This window comes from Gorilla gorilla, chromosome 20 (assembly GCF_029281585.2).
Source record: "Gorilla gorilla gorilla isolate KB3781 chromosome 20, NHGRI_mGorGor1-v2.1_pri, whole genome shotgun sequence".
Taxonomy (NCBI): domain Eukaryota; kingdom Metazoa; phylum Chordata; class Mammalia; order Primates; family Hominidae; genus Gorilla; species Gorilla gorilla.
The window spans coordinates 66,362,961-66,389,870 of NC_073244.2; the positions used below are offsets into that span (position 1 = coordinate 66,362,961).

Below are 26,910 nucleotides of genomic sequence, written 5' to 3' on the forward strand. Positions count from 1 at the left end.
CTCCCAGGGTTGGCACTTCCCCATCTATCGGTGTGGCATCGGAGGATTCCAGTGAGATGTAACATGGGGAGTGGCTGGAAAAATACTCTGTAACTGTATGGCGAATGCCAAGGGGCAGGGGTCCTTGTATACACCGAAGTAATCCCGAGTCAGTTTACAGGATGGGAAGGGCCCCTATATAGATGACCAGGGTCCTTATGCAGGTAGAAGGGGTCCTTATGCAGTATGAAGGCTTGCTACACAGGCATGTGGATTTTTCCATGCATCCTGGAGTGGCCTCTACACATAGGAGGGTTTGTGCTTAGAAGCTGTGTCCTTATGCAGGCTAGGAATAAAAGTGGGACGGAGATTTTACACAAATACGGGCATCTTTTACAGGTGGGAGCACTTTCGTACACAGAGGACTTTTTATCCATGGAATTGGCCGTTCTTTGTAAAACGCTCTGTACTTACTATCAACCTTTACACAGACATGAAGTTTCTCCATAAGGATAAAGGGATCATTATGTTTTAGGGTGAAATAACAGTATGAGTGGCCTCGTATGGACAAGGAGGGCTGTTTTCAATCGCGATGCAAGCCAGCTGTCCGGATGCCGCCGACGCCAGCAGCGCGGTACCTGCGCGGGCAGCAGGTGGGAGCCGCGACCGGCGGGGGGCGGAGCGCTGGGGAATCTCCCGACTCCCGCAGTCCCCGCCGCGACCACCAGGGGCAGCACCGTCCCCGCCCGGCCCGCGCCTCCCTCCCCCCAATCTCCGCCCCCCACCCCCTGCCTCCCCCCCGCTCCCGCTCCCCTGAGCCCAGCCAGACCCCGCGCCGCCCGCGCCCCGCTCGACTCCGGAGGCTCCCGCAGCCCCGGCGTCCGCCCCGCTGCCCCCTCCCCCGGGGGCCATGGGGGCGCCCCCGGGCTACCGGCCCTCAGCTTGGGTGCATCTCCTCCACCAGCTGCCCCGCGCCGACTTCCAGCTCCGCCCGGTGCCCAGCGTTTTCGCGCCCCAAGAGCAGGAATACCAGCAGGTGGGACCGGGCGCCGGGGCCTGGGGGCCAGGGCTGGGGGCCGGAGCTCCTGGGTCCCGAGGGAGAAGGGGGCAGGGTCACAGATTTCCTGAGCTCCGCCGGAGGCTGGGGGCCGGCCCGGACTTTGGGGTTTCGGAGGGAGGAGGATCCTGGGGCGCCCATGCCTGGAGGTTCTCCTGGGACGCGCGCTGGGGGTCCAGACCTCGAGCTCTCTAAATAAGGGAAGGCTGGGGACCCGCACCCCTGAGTTCATGGAGAGGAGGGGAGGGGGGCCCGGATTCCCGGGTGTCTGATACCTGCCTGGGAAGCCGGCCTCCAGGGTCATCGGGAGGGTAGGTCTACTCTTCCTGCCCTAAAAGATGACCCAGCCCTACAGGATCAGAGCAGGTGAATATGTCCCAGATAAGGTGGGACCCAGGAGACAGCGGACCTGATAACGGTGGAGGGGAAAACGCTGGCTTCTGCGGTGCTGGGATGGGATTGAGAGTCTGAAATGGGGAAGGGGGCTCCAGGGGCTGAGGGCCAGGGCTGCAAAATGAAGGGGCTCTGGGAGAGGAAGCTTCTTGCCCGTCCCAAGAAAGAAGGGGTGGTCAGGGCGCTGCAGGGGTGAGGGCCGAGATGAGGCTGGGTTTGGGGAGCCTCGGGATGACAGACCCGGGTCCCGAGCGTGGGGCCGGTGTGGGAACCTCACAGAAGCCGGTGTCCCTGGGGAAGGGGCCCGGCTCGGGGCAGCTCCAATGGGCGAAAGAGCTGTCCCCTGACCCAGTTTAATTCAAGTCCTTGACTTCGAGATTAATGAGGAGAAAGGCTTGGCTGAGCTGGGGACGGGTGGGGGTGCTGGGAGTCCCGATGTGGCCCCAGGACGGGTCCTGGCCCTGCTGATGGGGCCTGAGCCCCTGGGCTCCGTCTTGGGTTGCTCCTGGGAAAAGGGGGCTGGGATTGGAGAGCTCAGGGGGCGTGGAGGGGGTCCCAGAAAAGCGCGGAGGGGATGAGTGCTGTGTTCTGAGCTATTTGGGTCACGGCTGGCACAGCCCTGAGCAGCTCTTCCCCGCCTGCTCCTCGCCGCCCCCTCTCCCCACACACGGGGACCGCCGTCCCCTCGCCCACAGCCTCGCGGTTACACAACGGCCACCTCCAACGCCGCCGCTCCACCGGCTCCGGCCTCGGCCCAGACTCACGCCCGCTCTGGCCCGGAGACCTCCCGAAGCCGCACGCGGGGATCCGCGGCCCCAGTCACCGCCAGAGGCACGGGTTTGGGGGAGCCTCACTCCGCCCCCACGGTCGGGGGTCAGGGTCAGGGTGGCAGGGATGCGCGGGCAGAGCCCCACAGCCGAGGAGAGCAAGGGGGACCCCTCCAGGGACGCGACCACCATGGGTACAGCTGCAGACACAGCCAGGGCCTCTGGGACACTGGCCCGGGGGAGGCACACAGCCACACGCACACACTCACCGGCATATGCACAGCACACACACACGTCCACTTACTCCCATTACACACTCACATGCAAACACATATGCACAGACACACACACACGCCCACTTATTCCAACACACTCACATGCACACATACATGCACAGACACACTCAGACACGCCCACTTACTCCAATTACATACATGCACACACACATGCACAGACACACTCAGACACGCCCACTTACTTTCATTACACACATGCACACACACACACATGCACAGGTACACACACACGCCCACTTACTCTCATTACACACTCACATATGCACACACACATACCCATTTACTACTCCCACTATGCACTCACACCCACATACAACACACGCATATAGACACATGCATACACTCACATGGATATACCCACTTACACATACACAATCACACATATGCACACACACATTGCACACAGTGACTCACAACACACACATACACATGTATAAGCATTTACTCCCATATACAAGCACACACTGCACTTATATATATATGCTTACACACTCATGCATGCACGTCACATACACGTTTATACTCCCATATACACACACACTCACACACACGTACATTCCACATTCACATCTACACACACATGCACACACATATTGACTATAGCATTCATGTGCACACACACACTCACATGCAGTCACGCATCCACACACACACTCATCCACACTGTTACACACACACAACCGGACCCACTCACAGACCCAAGGAACTGTGCCCAGAACACACAAATGCCCACAGATGTTCTCACTTGCAGACAGCAGTGCACCCAGGAGACACACTCAGGTGCAACCTCATCTCATGGAGACAGCCCAAAGATAAAAACATCCAGTCTCAACCAGAAACACAAACACTGCACACACTTGGGACACACACACATGCACCACTGTGCCACTGTGTGTGTGTACGTGTGTGGACAAAGGCAGAAACACCGTGGTTTAGGGGAAACAGCCTTGGCAAGTCCAGAGGTGTGACTCTGATCCCAATGTTGTCCCTCCATGCTCCGGGGCTCAGTGCAAACCCCCTGGGCCACTGTGGGCCTCTGGGCCTCTGGGACCGCACAGGTCAGCTGTGAAATCCCTGCCACGTGGAGAGCCCTGTTATTCTGCAAGGCTCTGCCCACCGCAGAACGTTTCCGCGGCCTGCCTCTGTCTTCCGGGCCTTGGCTCTCTCCGCCTCTCTGTCCTTGTGTGTCTCTCCTGTCTCCATAGTGTTCTCACGCTCTCTCTCCCTTACTCTGCTCTTCCTCTCTGATTTGATCCCTTTTGCTCTCTGCCTTTTTCTGACTCATGCCCGAACCTTGTCTTATCTTTGTCTCTTTTTTTGGTTGTGTCTTTCTGCCTGTGCCTCCCTCCATCTCTCTCTCTCTCTCTCTCTCTGTTCTGTCTTCACTCTTCCAGTTTCCATTTCTGAGTCTTGCATACACACACACACACACGTTGCCACACAGCCCCTCGCCCCGTCCCTGGGTGACAAGCTCAGGCGCTGTGGGGTGTGACGCTCAGCAGCAGGGGAGACAGTGAGCAGGGAGGAGAGGGGGAGGAAGCACGCCTCCCCCAGCCTGGCCCGAGGCACCAGGAACAGGTGCCCCCACACCCCCACCCGCCCCCTGATCCCACACGATTGTGGAGGGGCCTTGGCAGGTCCTTGGGAAAACCTCCATTCCAACTGCTGGCTGCAGAGAGAAGGAAACCCAGGCTCGGAGAAGGGGCGGTTCGTGCTAAAGACTGCACAGCCAATGGAGGGCAGAGCAGAACTGGGACCCAAGGCTTGGGGCCCCCAGTTGGAAGCTCCCTCCAGCAAGCTGGCCCTGACACCTGGAGCCCCAGCTGCCAGCCTGGGAGGGCCTGGGACCCAATCTCCCCCAAGATTAGGCCAGGGATGCCTCCCATCTTCACTCTGACATCCCAGACCCCGACCCCCCAGCCACGCAGGAAGGGGGATCTGAGTGTGGAACACACGGGTGCCCTCGGAGGTCTGATGTCGCCCCCTTCCCCAGGCCTTGTTGCTGGTGGCGGCCTTGGCGGGCCTGGGCTTGGGCCTGAGCCTCATTTTCATCGCTGTCTACCTCATCCGCTTCTGCTGCTGCCGGCCCCCCGAGCCCCCCGGGTCCAAGATCCCCTCGCCCGGGGGAGGCTGCGTCACCTGGAGCTGCATTGTCGCCCTTCTCGCCGGCTGGTAATGGGGCCCCAGGGTGGGTGGGCGGTGGGGACAGGGCTCCCCAAGCTCTTTGCTGGCCTTCCTGGGGGTGTCCTCCGGGGACATGGAGGAAGCAGACAGGAAGGAGGAAACTCCCTCGTTCCTGTCCCTGCCATTTGCAAGCCCACTTCAGCGCACAGCAGGAAGGACTGTCCCATTTGATGGATGGAGAAAGTGAGGTTCTGGAGAGGAAGTGAATCAAGGGCAGCCATCTGGTGAGAAGGCGCAGGGGCAGTCAGATGGCCTGGTTTTGGTGGCTCTCCCATTGAATAGCTGTGTGACCTAAGGGAGTGATAGTCTCCCTGGGCCTCAATTTCCACATCTGTAAACTGGGCATTATCATCTCGCCCACCTCCTGCAGGGGTAAGATGGAGAGAAAGCACAGTGTCTGACTTGCAGCTACTCTCAGCCAACATTAACTGGTGATGTCTGTCATTCCGTCATTCACCAGCTCATTCATTCGACAACTGTTTATTGAGTATTTACTATGTGCCAGATAGTGACCAAGCCAGGCAAGGAGCCCCTCGTGCAGCTTATGTTCTAATCAGGGAGACGGACGATAAATAGATATAATCACCCTCCAAGAGCACCTCATCTGTGCCCAGACCTGAGCTGGTCTAATTCCTTCTCACAATAACGCTGCTGGATTCCGGGGTGTCAGGCCCAGTTTCCAAAGAGGAAGGCTCAGGGACAGAGGGGAGGTCACCTTTCAAGGCCATGTGGCTTAAGAGGCAGCACAGAGATTCAGACCCAGGTTAGTAGGACCCCCTCACACCCCTCAAAGCGAGCTTAGGGGGCTTCCAATGTGAACACACCACCTACCAAGAACGAGCTCTGAGCACAGCCCCCTCCCCGGCAGGGCAGCACCCACAGGTTACAGACAGCTATCCTCTTCCACAGACGGGGGGTCCCAGAGGGCCAGACGCCTGCCCCGGACCCACAGCGGGCAAGGGGAGGGACCTGTAGGGGTGGCCTGTATTCAGGACGCTTCCTCCTCCGGCTCTCTGGTGTGGGGGGAGACAGGGGAGGTGGACAAAGGCCCAGTGGGGGAGAGACATGGCCCCAGCCCCCGCAGCCTGGGAACAAGAGGAGCTTTGTAGGACTCTGAACAATGGGGCGGGGACACTGGGCGTCCGACCCGAGGGATGGGGGTGGAGGCCCAGCCGGGGCTGGGAACCGGGAGGGTGTCAGGCTCCCGCCCCCTCCACTGCAGGACACCAGCCGGGGGTGGGGACGGGAGGGGTTGGGGCCCCACATTCAGGCCCCACAATGGAGCTCTGTGTGTCGGCAGGGCCGGGGCGGGGGCACGGCTTCTCGCCCATCCTCCAGCCTCCCTCCCACATTCCCTTACTTCCCTCCCAGCTGGCCAGACGCTTGGGTCCCGGGTGGGGGAAGGCCGAGAGCTCCAGGCTCAGCGTCCCCCCAGGAGATGGTGGCAGCTGCCCCCCTCGTACCCTTAGGAACCCCCAGGAGGTGGGGGCGGAGAACGTCTCAGCACTGAAGGGTCGGCACTGCAGGCCCCAAGGACCCTAGGGCACCCTAGGGCAGGTGCCAGGAGGGCTGCCTGCCTGGCAAAGGATGCGGGGGAAGGGTGTGGGGCAGACAGTCATAGGGAGGGGAAGACGGCCCATCCCGGAGCTGGGTGTGACTGGGGTTCTGCTCCAGGGAGGTGCGAGTTAAATCAGGGGCTCCCTCCCCCCCACCACTCCACCCACCATTAACATCACAATGACGTCCCTCCGCTGGGGGAGTGAGGCCTTCCCGTTCCCTTGGCAACCGACGGGGGCCAGGCTGAAGTCGCCCTTTTCCCACGGGCTGGACCAATGAGGTGGGGCTGAGAGATGGGAGGGGTGGATAAGAAGGCGAGGTGGAGGGGATGGGGTGGGAGGGGACGGTGGCCCCCGGGGTCCTGGGACCCGCTGAGATTCCTCTCCCTCCTCCTCCGCTCAGCACTGGCATTGGCATCGGTTTCTATGGCAACAGTGAGACCAGTGATGGGGTGTCCCAGCTCAGCTCCGCGCTGCTGCACGCCAACCACACACTCAGCACCATTGACCACCTGGTGAGGGGCCAGCAACCAGTGGGACCCCACACCCATACCTGGACGGGCTCCCCACACCCAAGGACAAAGGGATCCAAACTGAGAGCTAAGACCCCAGGCTTGAAGCTTAGGAACCCAGATTCAGAACTTCATCCTGCGACCCACAGACCTCAGACTATCCACCTAACTAACCCCCTACCCTGGCTGCAAATTGAGGACCTCACACCCAGGCCCAGCCCTGGACCTTACCTGGAACCCCCAAGCCACACAGAAACCAAGCACCAGCGACACCAGCCCCTGTCCACGGGCCAGATCCAGGGCCCCAGACCTGATTCTTGGCCCGTAAGCAAGCTCAGGGACCCCCGCCCTGAGGCCCAGGTGCCCGACTTGAGGCTTCAGCTCTGACGTCAGCTCCAGGATTCTGTGCCCTGGGGCTGAGGCCTGGCCCCATCTCATGCCTTAGATTCTATGTCCAGCTGCAGACTCTAGACCATGGGACCCAGACTTGAGACCCCAGATTCTGGAAGGCAGATGAAAACTTCAGACCTAAAGCTCCAGACTTAATCTCAGTCCTGGGGCTGGACTCACTACCCTGGGCTCAAGCTACCAACCATCCAGAGCTCTGGATAGAGGCCACAGAACTCCATGAACTTGATCTTGAAGCCCCTCCCCAACCCCTTCCCTTCCTCAATCCTCAGATGTCCCAGACTCCAGATCTCAGACACCCGCTACTATGCACCCCTCCTTCACTTCTAAAACCCCATGCCTCGACCGCGGGCTCCCCCCAGGATGTCCTTCCAGACCTCAGCCCCTGTCCTATCCCCAGGTGTTGGAGACGGTGGAGAGGCTGGGCGAGGCGGTGAGGACAGAGCTGACCACCCTGGAGGAGGTGCTCGAGCCGCGCACGGAGCTGGTGGCTGCCACCCGAGGGGCTCGACGGCAGGTGGAGGCTGTGGCCCAGCAGCTGCAGGGGCTGGCCTTCTGGCAGGGAGTGCCCCTGAGCCCCCTGCAGGTGGCTGAAAATGTGTCCTTCGTGGAGGAGTACAGGTGAGACGCTGCTCTTCTTGCTCTCTGTGCCGGCAGCTCTCAGGCGGAGTCCCCAGGGGGACAGTTGGCAATGCCTGGAGGCAGTTTTGGTTGTGACAGCTGGGGAGTGTGTGTGCACTGCTGGCATCCAGTGGGTAGAGCCCAGGGACTGTTCAACACCCTGCAATGCACAAGACCCCCCTCCCCACCCATTGGCAGGGAATGATCCAGCCACCATGACAATTATGACGAGGCTGGCCAGGCGCAGTGGCTCAGGCCTGTAATCCCAGCACTTTAGGAGGCCAAGGTGGGTGGATCACCTGAGGTCAGGAGTTTGAGACCAGCCTGGCCAACATGGAGAAACCCCGTCTCTACCAAAAATACAAAAATTAGCTGGGCGTGGTGGCAGATGTCCGTAATCCCAGCTACTCAGGAAGCTGAGGCAGGAGAATCCCTTGAACCCGGGAAATGGAGGTTGCGGTGAGCCGAGATTTCACCATTGCACTCCAGCCTGGGCGATAGAGTGAGACTCCATCTCAAAAAAAAAAAAAAAAAAAAAAAAAAAGATGAGGTTGAGAAACCTACTGTGGAGGGACAGATCACCAGACCCCATGGCCATCCTGACACCCATGTCCTCACCCATTCACTCACTCACCCCCTCCACGTCACTCCACTCACTTATTCACACATGCATTCATTCCTTGACTCACTCATTCAGCAAGTCACTCTTGGACTCAGTCACTCCTGGACTAACCCAGAAGGCCACTCACTCACTCGTTCATCCGTGTGACATGTGTATTTGTTCAGCACTATTTTTTTTTTTTTTTTGAGATGGAGTCTCACTCTGTCGCCCAGGCTGGAGTGCAGTGGCGCGATCTCGACTCACTGCAACCTCCGCCTCCTGGATTCAAGCGATTCTCCTGCCACAGCCTCCCAAGTAGCTGGCATTACAGGCACGCGCCACCACGCCCGGCTAATTTTTGTATTTTTAGTAGAAACGGGGTTTCCCCATGTTAGCCAGGCTGGTCTCAAACTCCTGACCTTGTGATCTGCCCACCTTGGCCTCTCAAGGTGTTGTTCAGCACTATTTATTTAGCACCCTCTGGTGAAAGAGGCAGCGTACCTATAGATCAGGAACCTGAGCTCGAAAGCCAGCCAGCCCCTCCCTAACCACGCGGCCGCAATCAAGTTACTTTGCAGGCCTCTGCCTTGGTTTCCCCATCTGTGAAATGGGAATCGGGGCAGCGTCCCCCTTGTTGAATTGGTTCGAGTTGTTGAGTTGGCATCTGAATGCTGAGAAGGACGATTAGCACAGGGAGAGCACCGCAGAGGTATGAGTGTAGTCGCCCCGGTGGCAGGCAGGGCAGTGAGCAAGTGGCAGAAATCCCTGCCACGTGGCTGCATCCTCCAGGGGGAACCAGTAAGGGACAAACGCAGAGAAAAACATTGTAAGGTGTTGGGCCATGAGAACTTTGGAGAAAATTACAGAGGGGACCGGGCACGGTGGTTCACGCCTGTAATCCCAGCACTTTGGGAAGCCGAGGCAGGTGGATCATGAGGTCAAGAGATCGAGACCATCCTGGCTAACACGGTGAAATCCCGTCTCTACTAAAAATACAAAAATTAGCCGGGCGTGGTGGTGGGCGCCTGTAGTCCCAGCTACTTGGGAGGCTGAGACAGGAGAATCGCTTGAACCCGGGAAGTGGAGCTTGCAGTGAGCAGAGATCGTGCCACTGCACTCCAGCCTGGGTGACGGAGCGAGAATCCGTCTTAAAAAAAAAAAAAAGAAAATTATAGAGGGAGATGAGGTGGGACAGAGTCTGGCAGTTCATCAGGGGGACTGAGAAGGTGGCATTTGGAGGAGAGGAGGCAGTGAGCTGTGCAGTGTCCAGGCAGCCACCCTTCCCAGCGGCCACCATGACGGTGTCCTCATTGCTTTGACCATTAGTAACCATTCATTCATTCATTCATTCATCCGACGTCAGCTGGGGACCCTGCCCGCGGGCATGGGCTGAGATTTGGGAGGCCTTCCGGGATGCTGCGCTCCAGCGGGGAAGGCCGACTGGGGCTGAAAAAACTGGAGGTCAGGACACACCCGCAGGGCAGCAGGTGCAAGAGACAGACAGGCCTGGGTTTGAAGAAGTCCGGGTTCTGCATTGTGGTCAGGCCCAGGGGCTGCACAAGCCGGGCCTCAGCTCCTTCTCCTGGGGGAGGGCAGGGAAGTGGGGGGAGCCATAAGGGTGATGCCAGGGTGAGGCAGACCCACCATCGCTAGAAAATATCTTCCGGGTGCACCACTGCGAAAGCACCCCACACTTGGGAGTCCCTCGACAGACAAATCAGGGGCCTCCAAGGGAGTCTTGCTGGAGGGGGCACTTGCGAGGCTGGGTGGAAGCAGCCAGAGACCAGGGTAAGGAGTGAAGCCCAAGCTTGCGGGGCCTGCAGAGAATGGCAGGAGGATTAACTGAGCACTTACTATGTGCCGGGCACTGTGCTGTTGTTAGGGCGGGTCCTTGCTCCCGGAGCTCCCAAGATCGTGGTGGCCACTTCCAAGATGGCGGCAAGCCTCGTGTTCTCTGACCTGGGGTTCTTGGCCTCACGGATTCCAAGGAATGGAATCTTGGGCCCTGCGGTGAGTGTTTTAGCTCTATTAGAAGCTGTGGGTCACGGAAGAGAACCGTGGAACCCAGCGACCAGTATTCAGCTCGATCAGGACGAACCCAGGCAGTTAGCTGTGCAGGAACAATGGCGAGCCTCTAGCCCGACTGGGAGCGGCAATGGGTGCCTCCCTGGATCACGCGCACAGCGGACACCCTGACGGATCCGGAGGGTGGAAGTCAGCGGCGGATCTGCGACGGCGGCTAACAGCAGTGATGGACGGCGAGCGAAAGCTCAGCTCAAGCCGTAACAGACACGGACCAGAAGAGTGTGCAGTTTCAAGTTTTAATAGAGTGAAAACAGAGCTCCCATACAACGGGAGGGGACCCAAAGGGGGTAGTCGTTGCTGGCTGGAATGCCTGGGTTTCTATCCCGATCATTGTCCCTCCCCCTGTGCTCTCAGGTGATAGATGATTGGCTATTTCTTTACCTCCTATTTTTGCCTAACTAGCACTTTAGTGAGCTCTCTTTACTACCTGATTGGTTGGGTGTGAGCTAAGTTGCAAGCCCCGTGTTTAAAGGTGGATGCGGTCACCTTCCCAGCTAGGCTTAGGGATTATTAGTCGGCCTTGGACATCCAGCTAGTCCTGTCTCTCACTGTGGCTTGCATGCTTGCACCTCCTGAATCATGGTGGTGGGCCCTTCACTGATATTTAAGTATTAACTTTTTTTTTTTTTTTTCATTTTTGAGACTAAGTCTCACTCTTGTCGCCCAGGCTGGAGCGCAGTGGCGCAATCTTGGCTCACTGCAACCTCCGCCTCATGGGTTCAAAGGATTCTCCTGCCTCAGCCTCCCAAGTAGCTGGGATTACAGGCGTGCACCACCACGCCTGGCTAATTGTTGTATTTTTAGTAAAGACGGGGTTTCACCATGTTGGCCAGGCTGGTCTCAAACTCCTGACCTCAAGTGATCCACCTGCCTCAGCCTCCCAAAGTGCACGGATTACAGGCGTGAGCCACCTCGCCCGGCCAAGTATTAACTATTAAATAACATCTCAGTTTCCTCGTTCACGCTCAGGCTAACCTCTAAGTGTGTCCACGTGCTTGGCACTCTCCTAAGCACTTCTAGTCACGCAGCCCACTCGAGGCAACATTCTCAAGCCAGTGTTGTTGTGCTCCCCACGTTACATGTAGGGAAACTGAGGAACGAGAGGCTAAGGTTACTGAGACAGAGTTACCCGGCCAGTTAAGCAGAGGGGCTGGGGTTGAGACCAGGCAGCCTCTGCCTCCAGACGTCATGCCCTCCGGGGATGCGATGGGATCTTTGTTGCAGTCTTGGGAACGAGTATCTCCACTCTGCAGGGGGGGTCGGGGATGGGGAACTCGGAGAGGACACATCACGTGTCCCTGGTCACAGGGCACGTGCGTGCGGCCCGGCCAGGGGATAGTCCCAGGTGCTCAGGACTTGTATTCTAAACTGCTCCAGTGTCCTGTCTCACGATAACACTATTTCACAGAGGACCTGGGCTGTGGCCCAGACACAGTAAACAGCAGGAGGCTGAACTTGGAGGGTGGTGAATGTGAGGCTGAGCTGGCGGGCAGGGTGAATGTTGGTGGGGGGCTGCTGTTCCACCGGGGTGCCTGGAGGCAGGTTTGTGGTTTCAGCCCTACCCTCTCCCCTCCCAGGTGGCTGGCCTACGTCCTCCTGCTGCTCCTGGAGCTGCTGGTCTGCCTCTTCACCCTCCTGGGCCTGGCGAAGCAGAGCAAGTGGCTTGTGATCGTGTAAGTGCAGGCAGTAGGGGGACCCAGTGCTTGCCTGGCACTCTCCTGGCAGGCAGGACCTCAGTCTTACAACTCTCCTACACGGAAGACCGTGGTCCTTCAGGGCCGGGTACACACGAAGAAAAGAGAGTCAGAGCAGCCCAAGAGGGAGGCGGGGACAGACCTGAAAACAGGCAGCCCTAACAGTATGAAGTATGCTGGAATCATGGCAGAAATAATCATTGTGTTTGCAATAAAGATGAGGATGAGACCAGGCGCGGTGGCTCACGCCTGTAATCCCAGCACTTTAGGAGGCCGAGGTGGGTGGATCATGAGGTCAGGAGTTCGAGACCAGCCTGACCAACATGGAGAAACCCTGTCTCTATTAAAAATACAAAAATTAGCTGGGTGTGGTGGCATGCGCCTGTAGTCCCAGCTACTCAGGAGGCTTAGGCAGGAGAATCGCTTGAACCCGGGAGGTGGAGGTTGTGGTGAGCCAAGATCACACCATTGCACTCCAGCCTGGGTGACAGAGTGACACTCCATCTCAAAAAAAAAAAGGCTGGGTGCGGTGGCTCACCCCTGTAATCCCTTTGGGAGGCTGAGGCGGACGGATCACGAGGTCAGGAGATTGAGACCATCCTGGCTAACACGGTGAAACCCCGTCTCTACTAAAAATACAAAAATTAGCCGGGTGTGGTGGCGCGCGCCTGTAATCCCAGCTACTTGGGAGGCTGAGGCAGGAGAATCGCTTGAACCCGGGAGGCGGAGGTTGCAGTGAGCTGAGATTGCACCACTGCACTCCAGCCTGGGCGACACAGTGAGACTCCATCTCAAAAAAAAAAAAACAACAACAACAAAGAAAACAGATGGGGATGATGATCTATTGAGGGTCATGCATGCTGAGTCCTTCAGTTGCCTCCACCCCATGAAGGAGCTACCATAAGGCTCCATGTGGCCGGTCAGGGACCTGACGCAGAGCGCAGAGGGTGGCCAAGTCCAAGACTGAGCCGTCCTTAAGTGTCGTGGCAAAGCCGCAGGACCACACTGATTTCACAGCTCGCTCTACGCGCCTGACACTCTTGTCTGCACTCCCTGGAGCACCTCATGCCCCCTGTGAGGAAGGTGCTTCCTTCTGCCTGTTTTTTATTTTTGTTTTTTATTTTGAGAAGGTCTTGCTTTGTTGCCCAGACCGGAGTGCAGTGGCATGATCACGGCTCACTACAGCCTCTGTCCCCTGAGGCTCAAGTGATTCCCCCCACCTCAGCCTCCAGAGTAGCTGGGACCATTGGCTTACGCCACCACTCCCAGCTAAGTTTGTTTGTTTTTTTTTTTTGGAGCTGCAGTTTGGCTCTTGTTGTCCAGGCTGGAGTTCAGTGGCGCGATCTTGGCTCACTGCAACCTCTGCCTCCTGGGTTCAGGCGATTCTCCTGCTTCAGCCTCCCAAGTAGCTGGGATTACAGGCGTATGCCACCAAACCTGTCTAATTTTGTATTTTTAGTAGAGATGGGGTTTCTCCATGTTGGTCAGGATGGTCTCAAACTCCTGACCTAAGGTGATCCGCCCGCCTCAGCCTCCCAAAGTGCCTGGATTACAGGCATGAGCCACCATGCCTGGCCTAAGTTTTGTATATTTTTGTAGAGATGGAGTCTTGCTATGTTGCCCAGGCTGGTCTCGAACTCCTGGCCTCAAGTGATCAGCCTGCCTCAGCCTTCCAAAGTACTGGGTTTACAGGCATGAGCTACCACGCCCGGCCCTTCTCCCTGTTTAACAGAGAGAGAGACTGAAGATCAGAGAGGTTGGGCCACTTGCTCAGGGCCACACAGCTAGAAGTGCTAGAGCTGGGATTTGAACCAGACAGGCCATTCTCATTGGAGGAGTCCCTGAATTCTCTCTGGCCCTGGTGGGGTGAGGCGGAGTTGAACCTGTACCTCCATTGCCCCTGAGAGAGTGGGAGAGATCCCGCGAAGGCTTGCAGACCCATAAACCTAGCCAACACAGGGCAGGTCTGGGACTGGAAGCCAGGCCTTCAGTTTGGGGACCCCTGGGTGCCCTTCTTGCTTATTGGTCACCCTACCAATGCTGACATGCCCCCTGCACCCCTCCCCATCCGGAAAGTCCAGAGACTTTCAGATTTCAGCCCTGGCACTGTCTCCCATTCTCAGAGGAGACAGGACAGAGCCAGAAGCTGATCAGGCTGTGGGTGGACTTGGGGGAGCCTTCGGGAGAAGTGAGCCCAGAGGTGAGCAGTCACCGTCCCAGGGTCCTGGAGCTGGGATCCAAGCTGCGACCACCCAGCCCAGGGCCCTGCTCATACCCCACACCCTGCTCATCTGGGCAGGAGCCAGATGTCCAGCTGGACATCAGCAGCCACTGGCCTATCCCCAACCACTGAACTTGTGTGTCCCTAATTCTGATCCTCCAGGCTGCAGAGGTGGGTGGAGGTGGGGGGCGGCTGTGATGGGATTTGGGGTGTGGAAAGAGGCTAGGCTAGGAGATTAAGAACCCCGGGCTGATCCTCCCTCCCCCACTCTAGGATGACAGTCATGAGTCTCCTGGTTCTCGTCCTGAGCTGGGGCTCCATGGGCCTGGAGGCAGCCACGGCCGTGGTGAGTGCCAGGGCCGGGCCATTGGGCTCTGGGACTCAGGGGGCCTGGAGACTTCGACTTCTGGATCTCGGGATGGCATGGCTTAGTAGAGAAAGGAATTGGGGGGCACGATCACAGCTCTGAGGTTTAGGGCTTGTTTCCTGGGTCCTGAGTGGGTACAGATTGGTGTCCTGGACGTTTGAGCTGTAATGGAGGAGGGGCTGGAAACCTGGATTCCTAGGTCTGAGGGAGGAGGGGCTGGGGGTCAGGACTCCTGGGTGTGAGGGAGGAGGAGCTGGGGGCCTGGACTCCTGAGTCTGAGGGAGAAAGGGCTGGAGAGTCTGAACCCCTGAGTCTCAGGGACGAGGGGCCTGGGGCCTGGACTCCTGAGTCTGAGGGAAGAGGGGCTGGGACCTGGACCCCTGGGTGGGGAGGGGAGCTGGGGAGCCAGGCACTGGGTGCTGTGGGAGTGTGGAATCGGGGCAGTTTTGGGTTTGAGCCCCTTTTCTGCTGCCTCACGCAGGGCCTCAGTGACTTCTGCTCCAATCCAGACCCTTATGTTCTGAACCTGACCCAGGAGGAGACAGGGCTCAGCTCAGGTGATTTCCAAGGGCCCGGTGGGTCCGCCGGGTTGGGCAGTGCAGGCCCTGGCTTCCTCAGGCCTCCTCTGTGCCCCGTCCTGCCCAGGGTGGGGTGGGGGTGCAGCCCGCCAGGCGAGACCCAGCCCTCTGGAAAGGAAGCAGGGCTCCTGGCCACTCCCCAGCTCGGAGCCCTCCTGGAGCCCCGCCACCCGCTAGACCCTCATCCCTTCTGCTCCAGCTGGCAGCGCCTCTCCTGGTGGGCTGGAAAAGAGGGCAGGATAAAGATGCTGGTGCCAGGAAGAGAGAGGAGGGTCAGGAGAGGGTGCTCCTGGGCGTCAGGAATGGGGAGTTTGGCCCCCTGGAGAAAACTGGGGAGCACCATTTAGTCAGAGGTTCCCAGGGAGTATAGGGATGCCCACCAGCGCCTGCTCTGGCTGTGGCAGGAGCAGAAGGGACGCGGGGCTGGCGGGTCTCTGAAGGTAAGGCCATCGGGCTCCAGGAGGGCTCCAGGGCTGGGCTGAGGCCCCTAACCCTGCTAACCCCCCAGTGCCCGGCCTTCCCCCGGGAGATCCCTGGGGGCCCAGGCTCATGGCCTCCTCCCCTCTCCTCCTCCCACTTCAGACATCCTGAGCTATTATTTCCTCTGCAACCAGGCCGTCTCCAACCCCTTCCAACAGGTTAGGGCTGCGGGCAAGGGACACGGGTGTTGAGGGAGCCAGAAATCTGGACTCTGAAGGGAGGGGGCGGGGCTGGGGCTGGGGCCTGGACTCCTGGGTTCCGGGGAGGATGCAGGCCAGGGGCCCGAGTGCTGTGTCCGGAGGAGAGGAGAGAGGGCCGGGGGCGTATACTCCTGGGTCCTCCTCCCTCCCTTTCTCTTTCTGCAGAGGCTGACTCTGTCCCAGCGAGCTCTGGCCAACATCCACTCCCAGCTGCTGGGCCTGGAGCGAGAAGCTGTGCCTCAGTTCCCTTCAGCGCAGGTCGGTGGGTGGGCGCTCCCCAGACACGCGGACCCCACAGGGAAGGCGGACGGGGCGGGATGGAGCTGTGGGGCGTGGGCGGGGCTGCAGAGCTAGGCGGGGCCTTGTGCTGTGGGCGGGGTCGCAGGGCGGGGCCAGGGCGATGGGCGGGCCTGAAGAGTTCGTGGGAAAACGACCCCTCCTCGCCCCGCAGAAGCCTCTGCTGTCCTTGGAGGAGACTCTGAATGTGACAGAAGGAAATTTCCACCAGTTGGTGGCACTGCTACACTGCCGCGGCCTGCACAAGGTGAACCCCTTCCCCCTCCCAATTTCTTCTCCCACGGGGAGCCTCCGCCTCGGCCCACGGAACTACCTCCTCCTTCTCCTTGGACCCCTGCCATTGCGCCTGAGGATATCTCTGTATCCTCTGTTTATATGATTTATCTGTCCTATATCTATTCTCTACCTATTTATAACCTGTCGTCTACCTACCTATCAAGCATTATCCATATTCCTTCCCTCCTCCCTCCCTTTCCCCCCAACTCCCGCACTCCCCGCTGGGTCCCCATCTCACCCTCCCCGTCCATTCCTGCCACCGTTTCCTTCCTTGTCTTCTCTCCTCTCTCCGTCCTCCTGCCTCTCCCTCCCTCCTAGAGGCTGCCGCTTAGTGAGTTCTGGAGCAAGACTGCCTGGGTTCCAGTCCTACCTCTTGACCAAGGGCAAGTCACCTAACTTCTCTGTACCTCAGTTAGTTCCCTCACTTATAAACCTGGGATTGCAAGAGTGGGCACCTGTCCAGCTCCCCTGCGGCGTGTGCTGTTCATACACTGGACATGCAGGGGCGGGCAGGGCGCCCAGGAGGAAAGATATCTGGTGTCCTGCGGGCTCCAGTTTGGGCTCTGCCGCAGGCTGCACGGCCATAGGCAGGTGAGCATGGCTGACTCTGCTTCCCACCCGTACCGTGAGGAAGGACGAGTTTTTTTTTTTTTTTTTTTTTCCACTGGATGGCTGTGAGGATTGAAAAAAAAAATCCCCTTATAAAACAGTAGGAGCTGGCCGGGCGCGGAGGCTCACACCTGTAATCCCAGCACTTTGGGAGGCCCAGGCGGGTGGATCACCTGAGGTCAGGAGTTCAAGACCAGTCTGGCCAACATGGTGATACCCCGTCTCTACTAAAAATAGAAAAAGTTAGCCGGGCATGGTGGTGGGCGCCTATAATCCCAACTACTCGGGAGGCTGAGGCAGGAGAATCGCTTGAATCCACGAGGCAGAGGTTGCAGTGAGCCGAGATTGTGCCACTGCACTCCAGCCTGGGCAACAAGAGCGAAACTCTGTCACAAACAAAACAAACAAAACCAGTAAGAGCTGTTCTAAAACACACACCCGAGGATGCCTTTCCCCGGCCAGTCTTCCCATCAAAGACCTCACATGTGCATAGCTTCACCAAGTACCTGACCCTGTTGCATTTCACAGATGGTAACTCATCGATGCCTCATAACAATGCTATGAAGAAGGAACTATGATTATCCCACCTAACAGGTTAGAAGATGACGAGCAGAGTTGAGGGACCTTCCCAAGGTCACACGGCCAGCCAGCCCGTGCACACTGAGGAGAGAGGGACCTTCCGGAGGGCCCCGCCCTCTGCCCCCCACAGCCAGGCAGTTGCCCAGTTTTGTCCTTTCTGCTTCTGGAATGTCTTCATCCATCTACTCTCAATGCCCAATGCCCAATGCCCAATGCCCCCGCTGCAGCTGAGGTCTCGTTCTCTCGCCTGCAGAAGGAAGCATGGCCCCCTCCCCATCTGTCCCCCCATGGACCCTAGAATAGGGCTGCCAGATTCAGCAAACAGCAAACCACTCTGCTATAAGTACGCCCGGTGCAATGCTGGGGAGATACTTATACTAGAAAATTATGTATTGGGCATCCGATATTCAAATGTAACTGGAAGTCCTGAATTTGATCTGGCAACCCTAACCAAGAGGGATTTGTCTACACCATCGCATGGATCTGAGCTTTCCCTGGTCCGGCTCAGACAGACCCCTTCTGTGGCTCCCACTGCCCCCCACCCTTCTGGAACTGGCATTCCAAAAAGGGAGTGGGGAGTAAGCACTGAAGCCATGCTCAGAATTGCTGACTATTGAGCTGAGAAAGGCTGGGCCCCCACCCAGCCCAGGGCTGCCCTGATCTTTTGCATAAGGATAAACTGGGGTTCAGGCACTTTTCTGTGGCCTAGGCAGAAACTGGGCTGGAATACAGGCCCCCAGACTCCTTTGTGGAGGGAGGGAAGGGAAGGAAGAGGACAGATCACTCTACCCTTCCCTACTACTGCACCATGAGATCCTGGGTCTCCATCTCCCCTGTCAGGGTGTCAGGGTCCTCACAGATGAAAATCAAGAATAAGCAGCGGGGCGGGCACGGTGGCTCACGCCTGTAATCCCAGCACTTTGGGAGACCAAGGTGGGCGGATCACCAGACGTCAGGAGTTTGAGACCAGCCTGGCCAGCATGGTGAAATCCCATCTCTACTAAAAATACAAAAAAACTAGCTGGGCGTGGTGGCGCACCCCTGTATTCCTAGCTACTCAGGAGGCTGAGGCACGAGAATTGCTTGAACCTGGGCGGTGGAGGTTGCAGTGAGCTGAGATCGAGCCACTGCACTCCAGCCAGGGTGACAGAGCGAGAATCCGTCTCAAAAAAAAAAAAAAAAAAAAAAAAATAGAAGGGGGCTGGGGATGGGTGCCTCGTGCCTATAAACCCAGCACTTTGGGAGGCCCAGTGGGGCAGATCAGAACTCCTTGAGCTCAGGAGTTCAAGACCAGCCTGGCCAACATGGTGAAACCCCATCTCTATTAAAAAAAAAAAAAAATCAACAATAAGGGACATCAGGGTTGAGGAGGAAGGAGGGTGGGCGCTGGAGCCTAAGAGAATCAGCTCCAATATCACTTCTGCCCCTTCCAGACAGTGTGACTCTGGGCAAGTAGCTTGCCTTCTCTGGGCTGCAACTTCTTTCCACCATTGCAAGAGGCGGCAGCGTGAGAGGGTCAGTGTCTGCCTGGCAGGGCTGTTGTGAGGATGAAGGACAGTGTGCATGTACCAATACTCTCAAAACAGAGCCTCCATTGCCCCGACAGGTCCCTACCCCCACCCTCACTGGCTTAGTAACAGACACCCCACCTCAACCAGGTGCTCCTGCCAGAAACTCAGGCTCTTAGCTCCCACAACCATTCTCAGAACAAGTTCTGTTGGCCCTTCCTCTGAAACCTATATGGACTCCCACCGCTGCTCCTACCACCATTGCTGTGCCCCGGTCCCCGCATCCTAGCCACCATGACCACAGGGGCCTCTTCCCTGTCCCCCCTCGCCTACCCCCGTCTGTCCTCCATGCAGCAGCCAGCCAGCCGGGTGATCCTTTTAAAACACAATCCGATCAAGTTCTTCCTCTGCTTAAAACGCTCAGTGATTCCCCTTAGACATGGATTAAAATCCCTGTTCCTCGCCCTGACCTACAAGGGCCTGGGTGGTCAGTCCTGGATATGTCTGCCTCTGGCCTCAGCCCCTCCCAGCTTCCTCTGCACAGCCCTCTGCCTGGCTCTTTCCTGGAGGACCCATCCCTGCTAGTGGGGTCACCCGACCTACCCCTGCCCTGCACTGACCCCCGCCCTCCTACCTCGTTGCACACCAGCCTCTGAGATGACCTTCTCGGTCCTGTTTACCAAAGTTTCCTGGTACTGGGGGCAGCGCCTGGGGCAGAGCAGGCTCTGTCAACCCCCACTGAATACATACGCTGTGCAGGTGCTTAGCACTCGGTGAAGGCCGTTTCTGCTGATTTCTTGGGACGACAGTCATCAGAGCCAGCATTTGTTGGCATGTTGAGTGTGTATTGTGTGTGCGGTGTCATCTTGAGCCACTGGTTGGTTCTCCTACGTGCTGTTCCACGTGCTTTAGGCCAGTGATTCTGCCCCCAGGGACACCTGGCCGGGTGAGGAGTTCTGCCCCCAGGGACACCTGGCCGGGTGACGAGTTCTGCCCCCAGGGACACCTGGCCGGGTGACGAGTTCTGCCCCCAGGGACACCTGGCCGGGTGAGGAGTTCTGCCCCCAGGGACACCTGGCCGGGTGAGGAGTTCTGCCCCCAGGGACACCTGGCCGGGTGAAGAGTTCTGCTCCCAGGGACACTTGGCCGGGTGAGGAGTTCTGCCCCCAGGGACACTTGGCTGGGTGCCGAGTTGCTGTTGGTTGTCACACTGCGGGAGGGGGTGCTCCTGGCATCTGGTGGGTGGAGCTGAGTGGGGCTGCTCAGCACCCCACAACACACAGGGCAGCGCCGTCACCACAGAGAATGATCTGGCTCGAAATGTCAGCAGGGCCCAGGTTATGAAGCCCTCGCCCCTGGACCAAGGCGGAGCTGGCGGTGGCTGGCCTGTGGGCGCTTGGTACAGGGGAGGATGCTCTTGCAGGAGGTGCCGCTGCCGGGAGGGAGAAGGGAAACGGGAGTAGCAGTTCTCAGGTTCCTGGGTAGATGAAGATGGAGGAGAGGGCCCAGGGCTGGTGGGAGATGCTGGACTGGTTCTGGATGTGGGGTGCTGACTGGGGAGGACCCCATGTGAAAGGGAGATAGGGGCCTGCAATGACAAGGGCGGGTGCAGCTCAGGAGAAGCCAAGTCTGGAGGCTGGGCAAGTAATTCCTGAGTGCCAGGCCTATCACACCAAAGACCCCACTGTACCCACTGTATTCTCAGAACTGCCCTTTGACAGGGGAAACTGAGGCACAGAGTGGTCAGTTGACGTGTGCAGTACCACAGCTGGGAGGACAGTCAGACTGGTGTGCACAGTGTGTGCCGATGGGGGAGGGGGTGGGGGCGCATGGCCTGATGACGCCCTCCCCTCAGGACTATGGTGCAGCCCTGCGGGGCCTGTGCGAAGACGCCCTGGAAGGCCTGCTCTTCCTGCTGCTCTTCTCCCTGCTGTCCGCAGGAGCGCTGGCCACTGCCCTCTGCAGCCTGCCCCGAGCCTGGGCCCTCTTCCCACCCAGGTCAGGAGCGGGGGAGGGGAGGGTCCTGGGGAGGGAAGAGGAGGGGCAGCACCTGGGGACCACGGTGGCAGTGGGGGTGGGGGGTGCAGCCTCCTGATGGGTCCCCATCCCGCCTCTCTGCCATGCCCCGCATCAAACCCCAGTGACGACTACGATGACACAGACGATGACGACCCTTTCAACCCTCAGGTACTGGATGCCTGGGTCTGAGGGAGGAGGGGCCAGGGGCCTGGATGCCTGGGTCTGAGGGAGGAGGGGCTGGGGTCCTGAACTCCTTGGTCTGAGGGAGGAGGGGCTGGGGCCCGGACTCCTGGGTCTGAGGTCCCACAGTACAAAGCCAATTCCCACTCCATTCCCTCCTCTCCCCGCTACCCCGAATCTCCTAGCAGGAATCCAAGCGCTTTGTGCAGTGGCAGTCGTCTATCTGAGCCCCTCCTCCCGGCTGGACTGGAGCCTGGCTCCCCTCTTCGGTGAGCTTCCAAGGGCCACCCCAGCTCCTGCAGCTGGGCCTCTGCCCCTCTCCCGCCCTCCGAGCTGCTCCAGGCATGGGCTGCGTGCCTCCTGCTGGGTGGATCGCACCGGGCAGGCCCTCCAGCCTGCATCACTGCCCTGTCTCTCCCTCTCTCCGCAGTTCCTTCCCTGGCTGCCGGAGGAGACCCCACTAACCCAGCCTGCCTGGGCTCTGACCACTAACACTCTTGGCCATGGACAGCCTGCACAGGACCGCCTCCCTGCTCTTGGCCACTGTGCTCCCATTTCTGTCCTTGGCCTTGGGAGTAGCTGAGGGGGCAGACTAGGGAGTAGGGCTGGCAGGGGACGGGGCAGACAGCCTCGCACCCTTCATCCCTGGCTGCCGGTCCCATCCTTGGAGGGACTAAGCTGGGGGCGGGGGACATGAGTTCCCCTGCTGCCCCTGCCACATCCCAGTGGGCTCTGACCCCCTGATCTCAACTCGTGGCACTAACTTGGAAAAGGGTTGATTTAAAATAAAAGGGAAGACTATTTTACAAGCAGCTGGGTCCCCCTTATTTCTCCTCTCCCTTGATTCGGCCTCCTGGCCAGGGCTGGGACATCCTCCCTGCTGTCCTCTCTCCCCTGGCCTCCCAGCTGCCAGGAATTTCTGCACCTGTCCAGGCTCAGCAAGGGGTCCAAAGACATTGTTCTTTTTTAAAAAAAAAAAAAAAATCAAAAAACAAAACGCTTTCTTCTGATTCTAAAAGTAATACACGTGTCCTGACACAGGAAGACACAGGCATCTCTGGCACAGAATAGATGGCCTAGAAATAGATCTAACTCTGTGTGTGTGTGTGTGTGTGTGTGTGTGTATATATATATACACACGCATGACAGAAGACAGATTTCAAGTCAGTGTGGAAAGGACGGTTGGTTTAGCAGCAGTAGTGACATATCGGCTCTCCATCTGGCCAAAAACTTCTATAGATAAGATGGGTGGAAGATCTAGATGCATGCAAGTAAAGGCACAGAAGAATTTCTAGAGAAATTAGGAGGGTGGGCATGGTGGTGCATGCCTGTGGTTCCAGCTACTCGGGAGGCTGAGACTCCTTGCTTGAGCCCGTTTCGAGGTGGCAGTGAGCTGTGATCGTGCCACTGCACTCCAGCCTGGGCAACACAGCAAGACCTTGCCTCTTGAAAAAAAAAAAAAAAGACAAAAAACAGAGAGAGGCTGGCTGCGGCGGCTCATGACTGTAATCCCAGCGTTTTGAGAGGCCAAGGTGGGTGGATCCCTTGAGGCCAGGAGTTTGAGAGCAGAGTGGCCAACATGGTGAAACCCCATCTCTACTTAAAAAAAAAGAAAAAAAAAATTAGCCGGGCATGGTGGCACAGGCCTGTAAGCCCAGCTACTCGGGAGGCTGAGGCAGGAGAATTGCTTGAACCCGGGAGGTGGAGGTTGCGCCACTGCACTCCAGCCTGGGAGATCAAGTGAGACTCCATCTCAGAAAAAAACAAAACAAAACAAAAAAAAACCAGACAAATTAGGAGAATATTTGTATATTGTCTGCACGTCGTGTATCTGGGTAGGGAAAATGGGGAGGGAGGAGTTTAAGCAGGAGATCATAAAACCAGAAAGGAAAAGATAGCTTAGTTGGCAAATTATAGATTGAAAAAAATACCGTAAAGTCAAATGGCAAATTGATAGACTGGGGAACAGTGAGTGTGTGCGTGCATGTGTGTGTGTGTGTGTGTGTGTGTGTGTGTTAACAGTTATGATGCAGAAATATGTTATTCTTAAAAGATATAATCTACAAAAGCTTTCATAAACTAAGAAAAAGACAACCCATTTAAAAGTAATCAACTGAGTTGAATATTCAATAAAGTAAAAATTCCAACATCAGTAAACAGACAAAAAGATTCAAACTCTAATAATTGGGAAATGCAATTTGAAAGAATGAGAATCTACACTTTTTCACTACCTAGATACAATGAAATTAACAAGAGTGGTGACGTCCTGGGCGGGCGAGGACCTGGAGGAACAGGCACTCAAAACACTTCTCCTGAGGCTGTGAACTGCCACCATCCCTTGGAAAAAAAAAAAAATGCGCTTGTATGTGATCAGATCAAAACTGCATACACCCCATGCCCCAACAATCCTGCTTTTGGGAACTGATTTACAGAAAAAGACACACAGGCTTCTGAAGACTTATATTTAGAGCTGCCTGTTACAACGATACCACTTTGATCAGCTAAACCCTGAAAACAAACATCCAAAAAAAGAGAAGTCCAATAACTCACTGCACAGCAGGGCTCTCTGGAAGAAACCAGCTCTTGGCTGAGCTGAGGATGTGAGGGAAAAGCCTGGCAGAGAGGAGCTATCAGAGCAGGGTGTGGCAGACAGCAGCGGCAGAGAGGACTGAAGGAGAGGGGCCTGCACAGTGAAGGGCCCAGCTTATCATTCAAGACACCCCAGGCCACCATCCTGGTCCTGCTTCTCACGACCTTCACGGATATGGGAAAGTCACTTGACCCATTAGACTTTGGTTGCCTCTTTGATCAAATGGGTATCACAGATCCAAAATTCCAAAATCCACAGATCCAAAGAGCTCCAAAGTCAAGCCATCCCCAAGCTCATTGGGCAGGAAAACCTGACCTGTGTTGGTGGGAGATGACTTACAGACATGACTGACCCGCTTGGTGTGAATGTTCACATACTTCCCTGCAGAAAAGTTAACCAGGCTGCTGCACACTGCTGTGCTGAGCACTGAGGGTGTCGTGTGCCCTATGGAGTAGAGATCATATTGCCTTTGCAGCTGAAAAATCCTGACTCTCAACACACACCTGGCTCCGAGGGGATCGAGTTGGTGCTTGGTGACCCACAGTGCCAGATGCTGGTGTACAGCGTGGGGCCTGCCGCTGCTCTGTGCCTGTCAATCATTTCTATTTTGTGCACTGCAAGGAGCGTTCAGAGGAAGCTTTAGATATGTGGGCCTGACGGTGGGAATAAAAATCAACTGCAATTTCAGGGAGGGGTTCTGGGGGCCACATGCGTTCACTTTTTCCTGACCATGTGGGCTGTCTGCCCCAGGCCCGACCCTGCTGCTATGCTGACTTCTTTCCTCTCAAACACTGCCCTCTAGTGCCCCTGAGCCCATTTCCCAAGCACAGGCATCCGCTGACTGTTGCGCGGCTGCAAAGTACCTTGAGACTCAGCTGCTTGATCTCCCATGCCAATGAGCCTGGGGGTGATCTCTCATCAAGAAGTTGGCCAGGCGCCATGGCTCACGCCTGTAATCCCAGCACTGTGGGAGGCTGAGGCAGGCGATCACCTGAGGTCAGGAGTTTGAGACCAGCCTGGCCAACACGGTGAAACCCCGTCTCTACTAAAAACACAAAAATTAGCTGGGCATGGTGGCGGGCGCCTGCAATCCCAGCTACTCAGGAGGCTGAGGCAGGAGAATCACCTGAACCTGGGATGTGGAGGTTGCAGTAAGCCGGGATCGCACCACTGCACTCCAGCGTGGGCAACAGAGTGAGACTCTGTCTTAAAAAAAAAAAAAAAAAAAAAGGCATTTTACCCAACCTTTACAAAAGGAAAATCCAGTGTTATTTTTGGAATGTTACCTATGGGGGCTTCCACTGCGACCAGGATGGAGTCACAGAGACTGGACTTGACCCCCCAAAAATAGAGTAAATACAAGAAAACAACAGTGGTCAAGACTCTACCAAGAAAGTGATCCCTGAGGGGCGGGAAACATCAAGGCAAGCCCTAAAATTGCCGCTGGGTCCTGTTACAAGTTTCTAGACCACGGGACAGGGAGGGAAGACTGAGGCAGAGCTGGGAGGACTCTGTGAGCAGAGGAGACAAAGCAGTAAGTCTGAGCTTTGTTCTTGAGCTTTGTTTTGAGAATGCGGTTAAGGGCCGGGCGCAATGGCTCACGCCTGTAATCCCAGCACTTTGGGAGGCCGAGGTGGGCAGATCACCCGAGGTTAGGCGTTCAAGACCAGCCTGACCAACATGGTGAAACCCCGTCTCTACTAAAAATACAAAAAATTTCCACGGGCGTGGTGGCTCACGCCTGTAATCCCAGCAATCCCAGCACTTTGGGAGACTGAGGTGGGTAGATCACCTGAACTCAGGTGTTCGAGACCAGCTTTGCCAACATGGTGAAACCCTGTCTCTACTAAATATACACAAATTCCCCGGGTGTAGATGTGGGTGCCTGTAGTCCCAGCTACTCGGGAGCCTGAGGCAGGGGAATCTCTTGAACCTGGGAGGCGAAGGTTGTAGTGAGCCAAGATCGCGCCATTGCACTCCAGCCTGGGCAGCAGAGCGAGACTCCATCTCAAAAAATAAATAAATAAAAATAAAAATAAATTATCTTGGACTTCCCGCCTCCAGAACTGTGAGAAATAAGTGTTTGTTGTTTTTGAGCCACCGGTCCATGGTTCTCTGTTACTGCAGACTAGAATGCCAGGGAAAGAACCACCTGGAGGGACTGAAGGAAATAGCGCCCGAGTTCTGGGGACTCACACAGGGCTTGACAAGGCGCTGTTCCTGCCAGAAGAACCTCATAACTGAAGGAACACTGGGTAGAACACGGAGAGGGGAATAAGCAGCCCTAACCTGTTAAACACAGTTCTGGTCCTGCCTGAGGAATCTTAAAAGCAAAACCTGAAAGGATCAAGCTGCTTCCAAGTAAGGTGACTGCATTCTCAAACAAAGCTCAAGAATATTTACAGGCGTACAAAAGTAACGAGTGCTCGACAAGGTAATACTGACATTGTCTAGTATCCAATAACAAAGTCACCAAATATGCAAAAAGCAGGAAAATAGGGCACATCGTGAGGATAAAAATCATTCAACTGAAATGGACCCAGGAGTTAGAATTAGTAGGTAAGAACATTAGAACAACTATTATACTGTACTCCACACGTTCAAAAAGTTCTTTACAGATACGGAAGATATAAAAAAAACCCAAATTGGATATCGACAGATAGAAATTACAATGTCTGAAATAAATAATGTACTGGCTAGAACAGCAGATTTTTGTTTTTGTTTTTTTGGGGAGAGTCTTGCTCTGTTGCCCAGGCTGTAGTGCAGTGGTGTGATCTCAGCTCACTGCAACTTCCACCTCCCAGGTTCAAGCAATTCTCATGCCTCAGCCTCCCAAGTAGCTGGGACTACAGG

The 26,910-nt window shown here is 56.7% G+C and overlaps 1 protein-coding gene across 8 annotated transcripts; it reads left to right on the plus strand.

Moving 5' to 3' along the window:
• Positions 1–757: 757 nt before the first annotated feature.
• TTYH1 (tweety family member 1) lies at positions 758–22,279 on the plus strand. Of its 8 annotated transcripts, none has more exons than XM_019014806.4 (14): positions 788–1,015; positions 4,486–4,664; positions 6,636–6,747; positions 7,553–7,773; positions 12,037–12,132; positions 14,648–14,720; positions 15,223–15,298; positions 15,902–15,957; positions 16,165–16,257; positions 16,451–16,543; positions 21,124–21,266; positions 21,410–21,455; positions 21,653–21,736; positions 21,898–22,279. In XM_019014806.4, the coding sequence occupies exons 1-13, from the start codon at positions 890–892 to the stop codon at positions 21,692–21,694; spliced, it is 1,356 nt and encodes a 451-aa protein (XP_018870351.2). In that variant the 5' UTR covers positions 788–889; the 3' UTR covers positions 21,695–21,736; positions 21,898–22,279. The 8 variants fall into 8 exon arrangements, 7 of the variants coding, with proteins under 7 accessions (XP_018870350.2, XP_018870351.2, XP_018870352.2 ...); XM_019014807.4 differs by having other exon boundaries at positions 21,656–21,736; XM_019014805.3 differs by lacking the exon at positions 21,410–21,455 and having other exon boundaries at positions 758–1,015; positions 21,656–21,736.
• The last annotated feature ends 4,631 nt before the right edge of the window (positions 22,280–26,910 follow it).

Excerpts from the sequence above, each read along its gene's own strand:
- TTYH1 (XM_019014805.3), top strand. The coding sequence starts at position 890 with ATGGGGGCGCCCCCGGGCTACCGGCCCTCAGCTTGGGTGCATCTCCTC. Across the intron at positions 4,665-6,635 it reads GTCGCCCTTCTCGCCGGCTG|CACTGGCATTGGCATCGGTT; the intron begins GTAATGGGGCCC and ends TCCTCCGCTCAG. Across the intron at positions 21,267-21,655 it reads TGGGCCCTCTTCCCACCCAG|GAATCCAAGCGCTTTGTGCA; the intron begins GTCAGGAGCGGG and ends ATCTCCTAGCAG.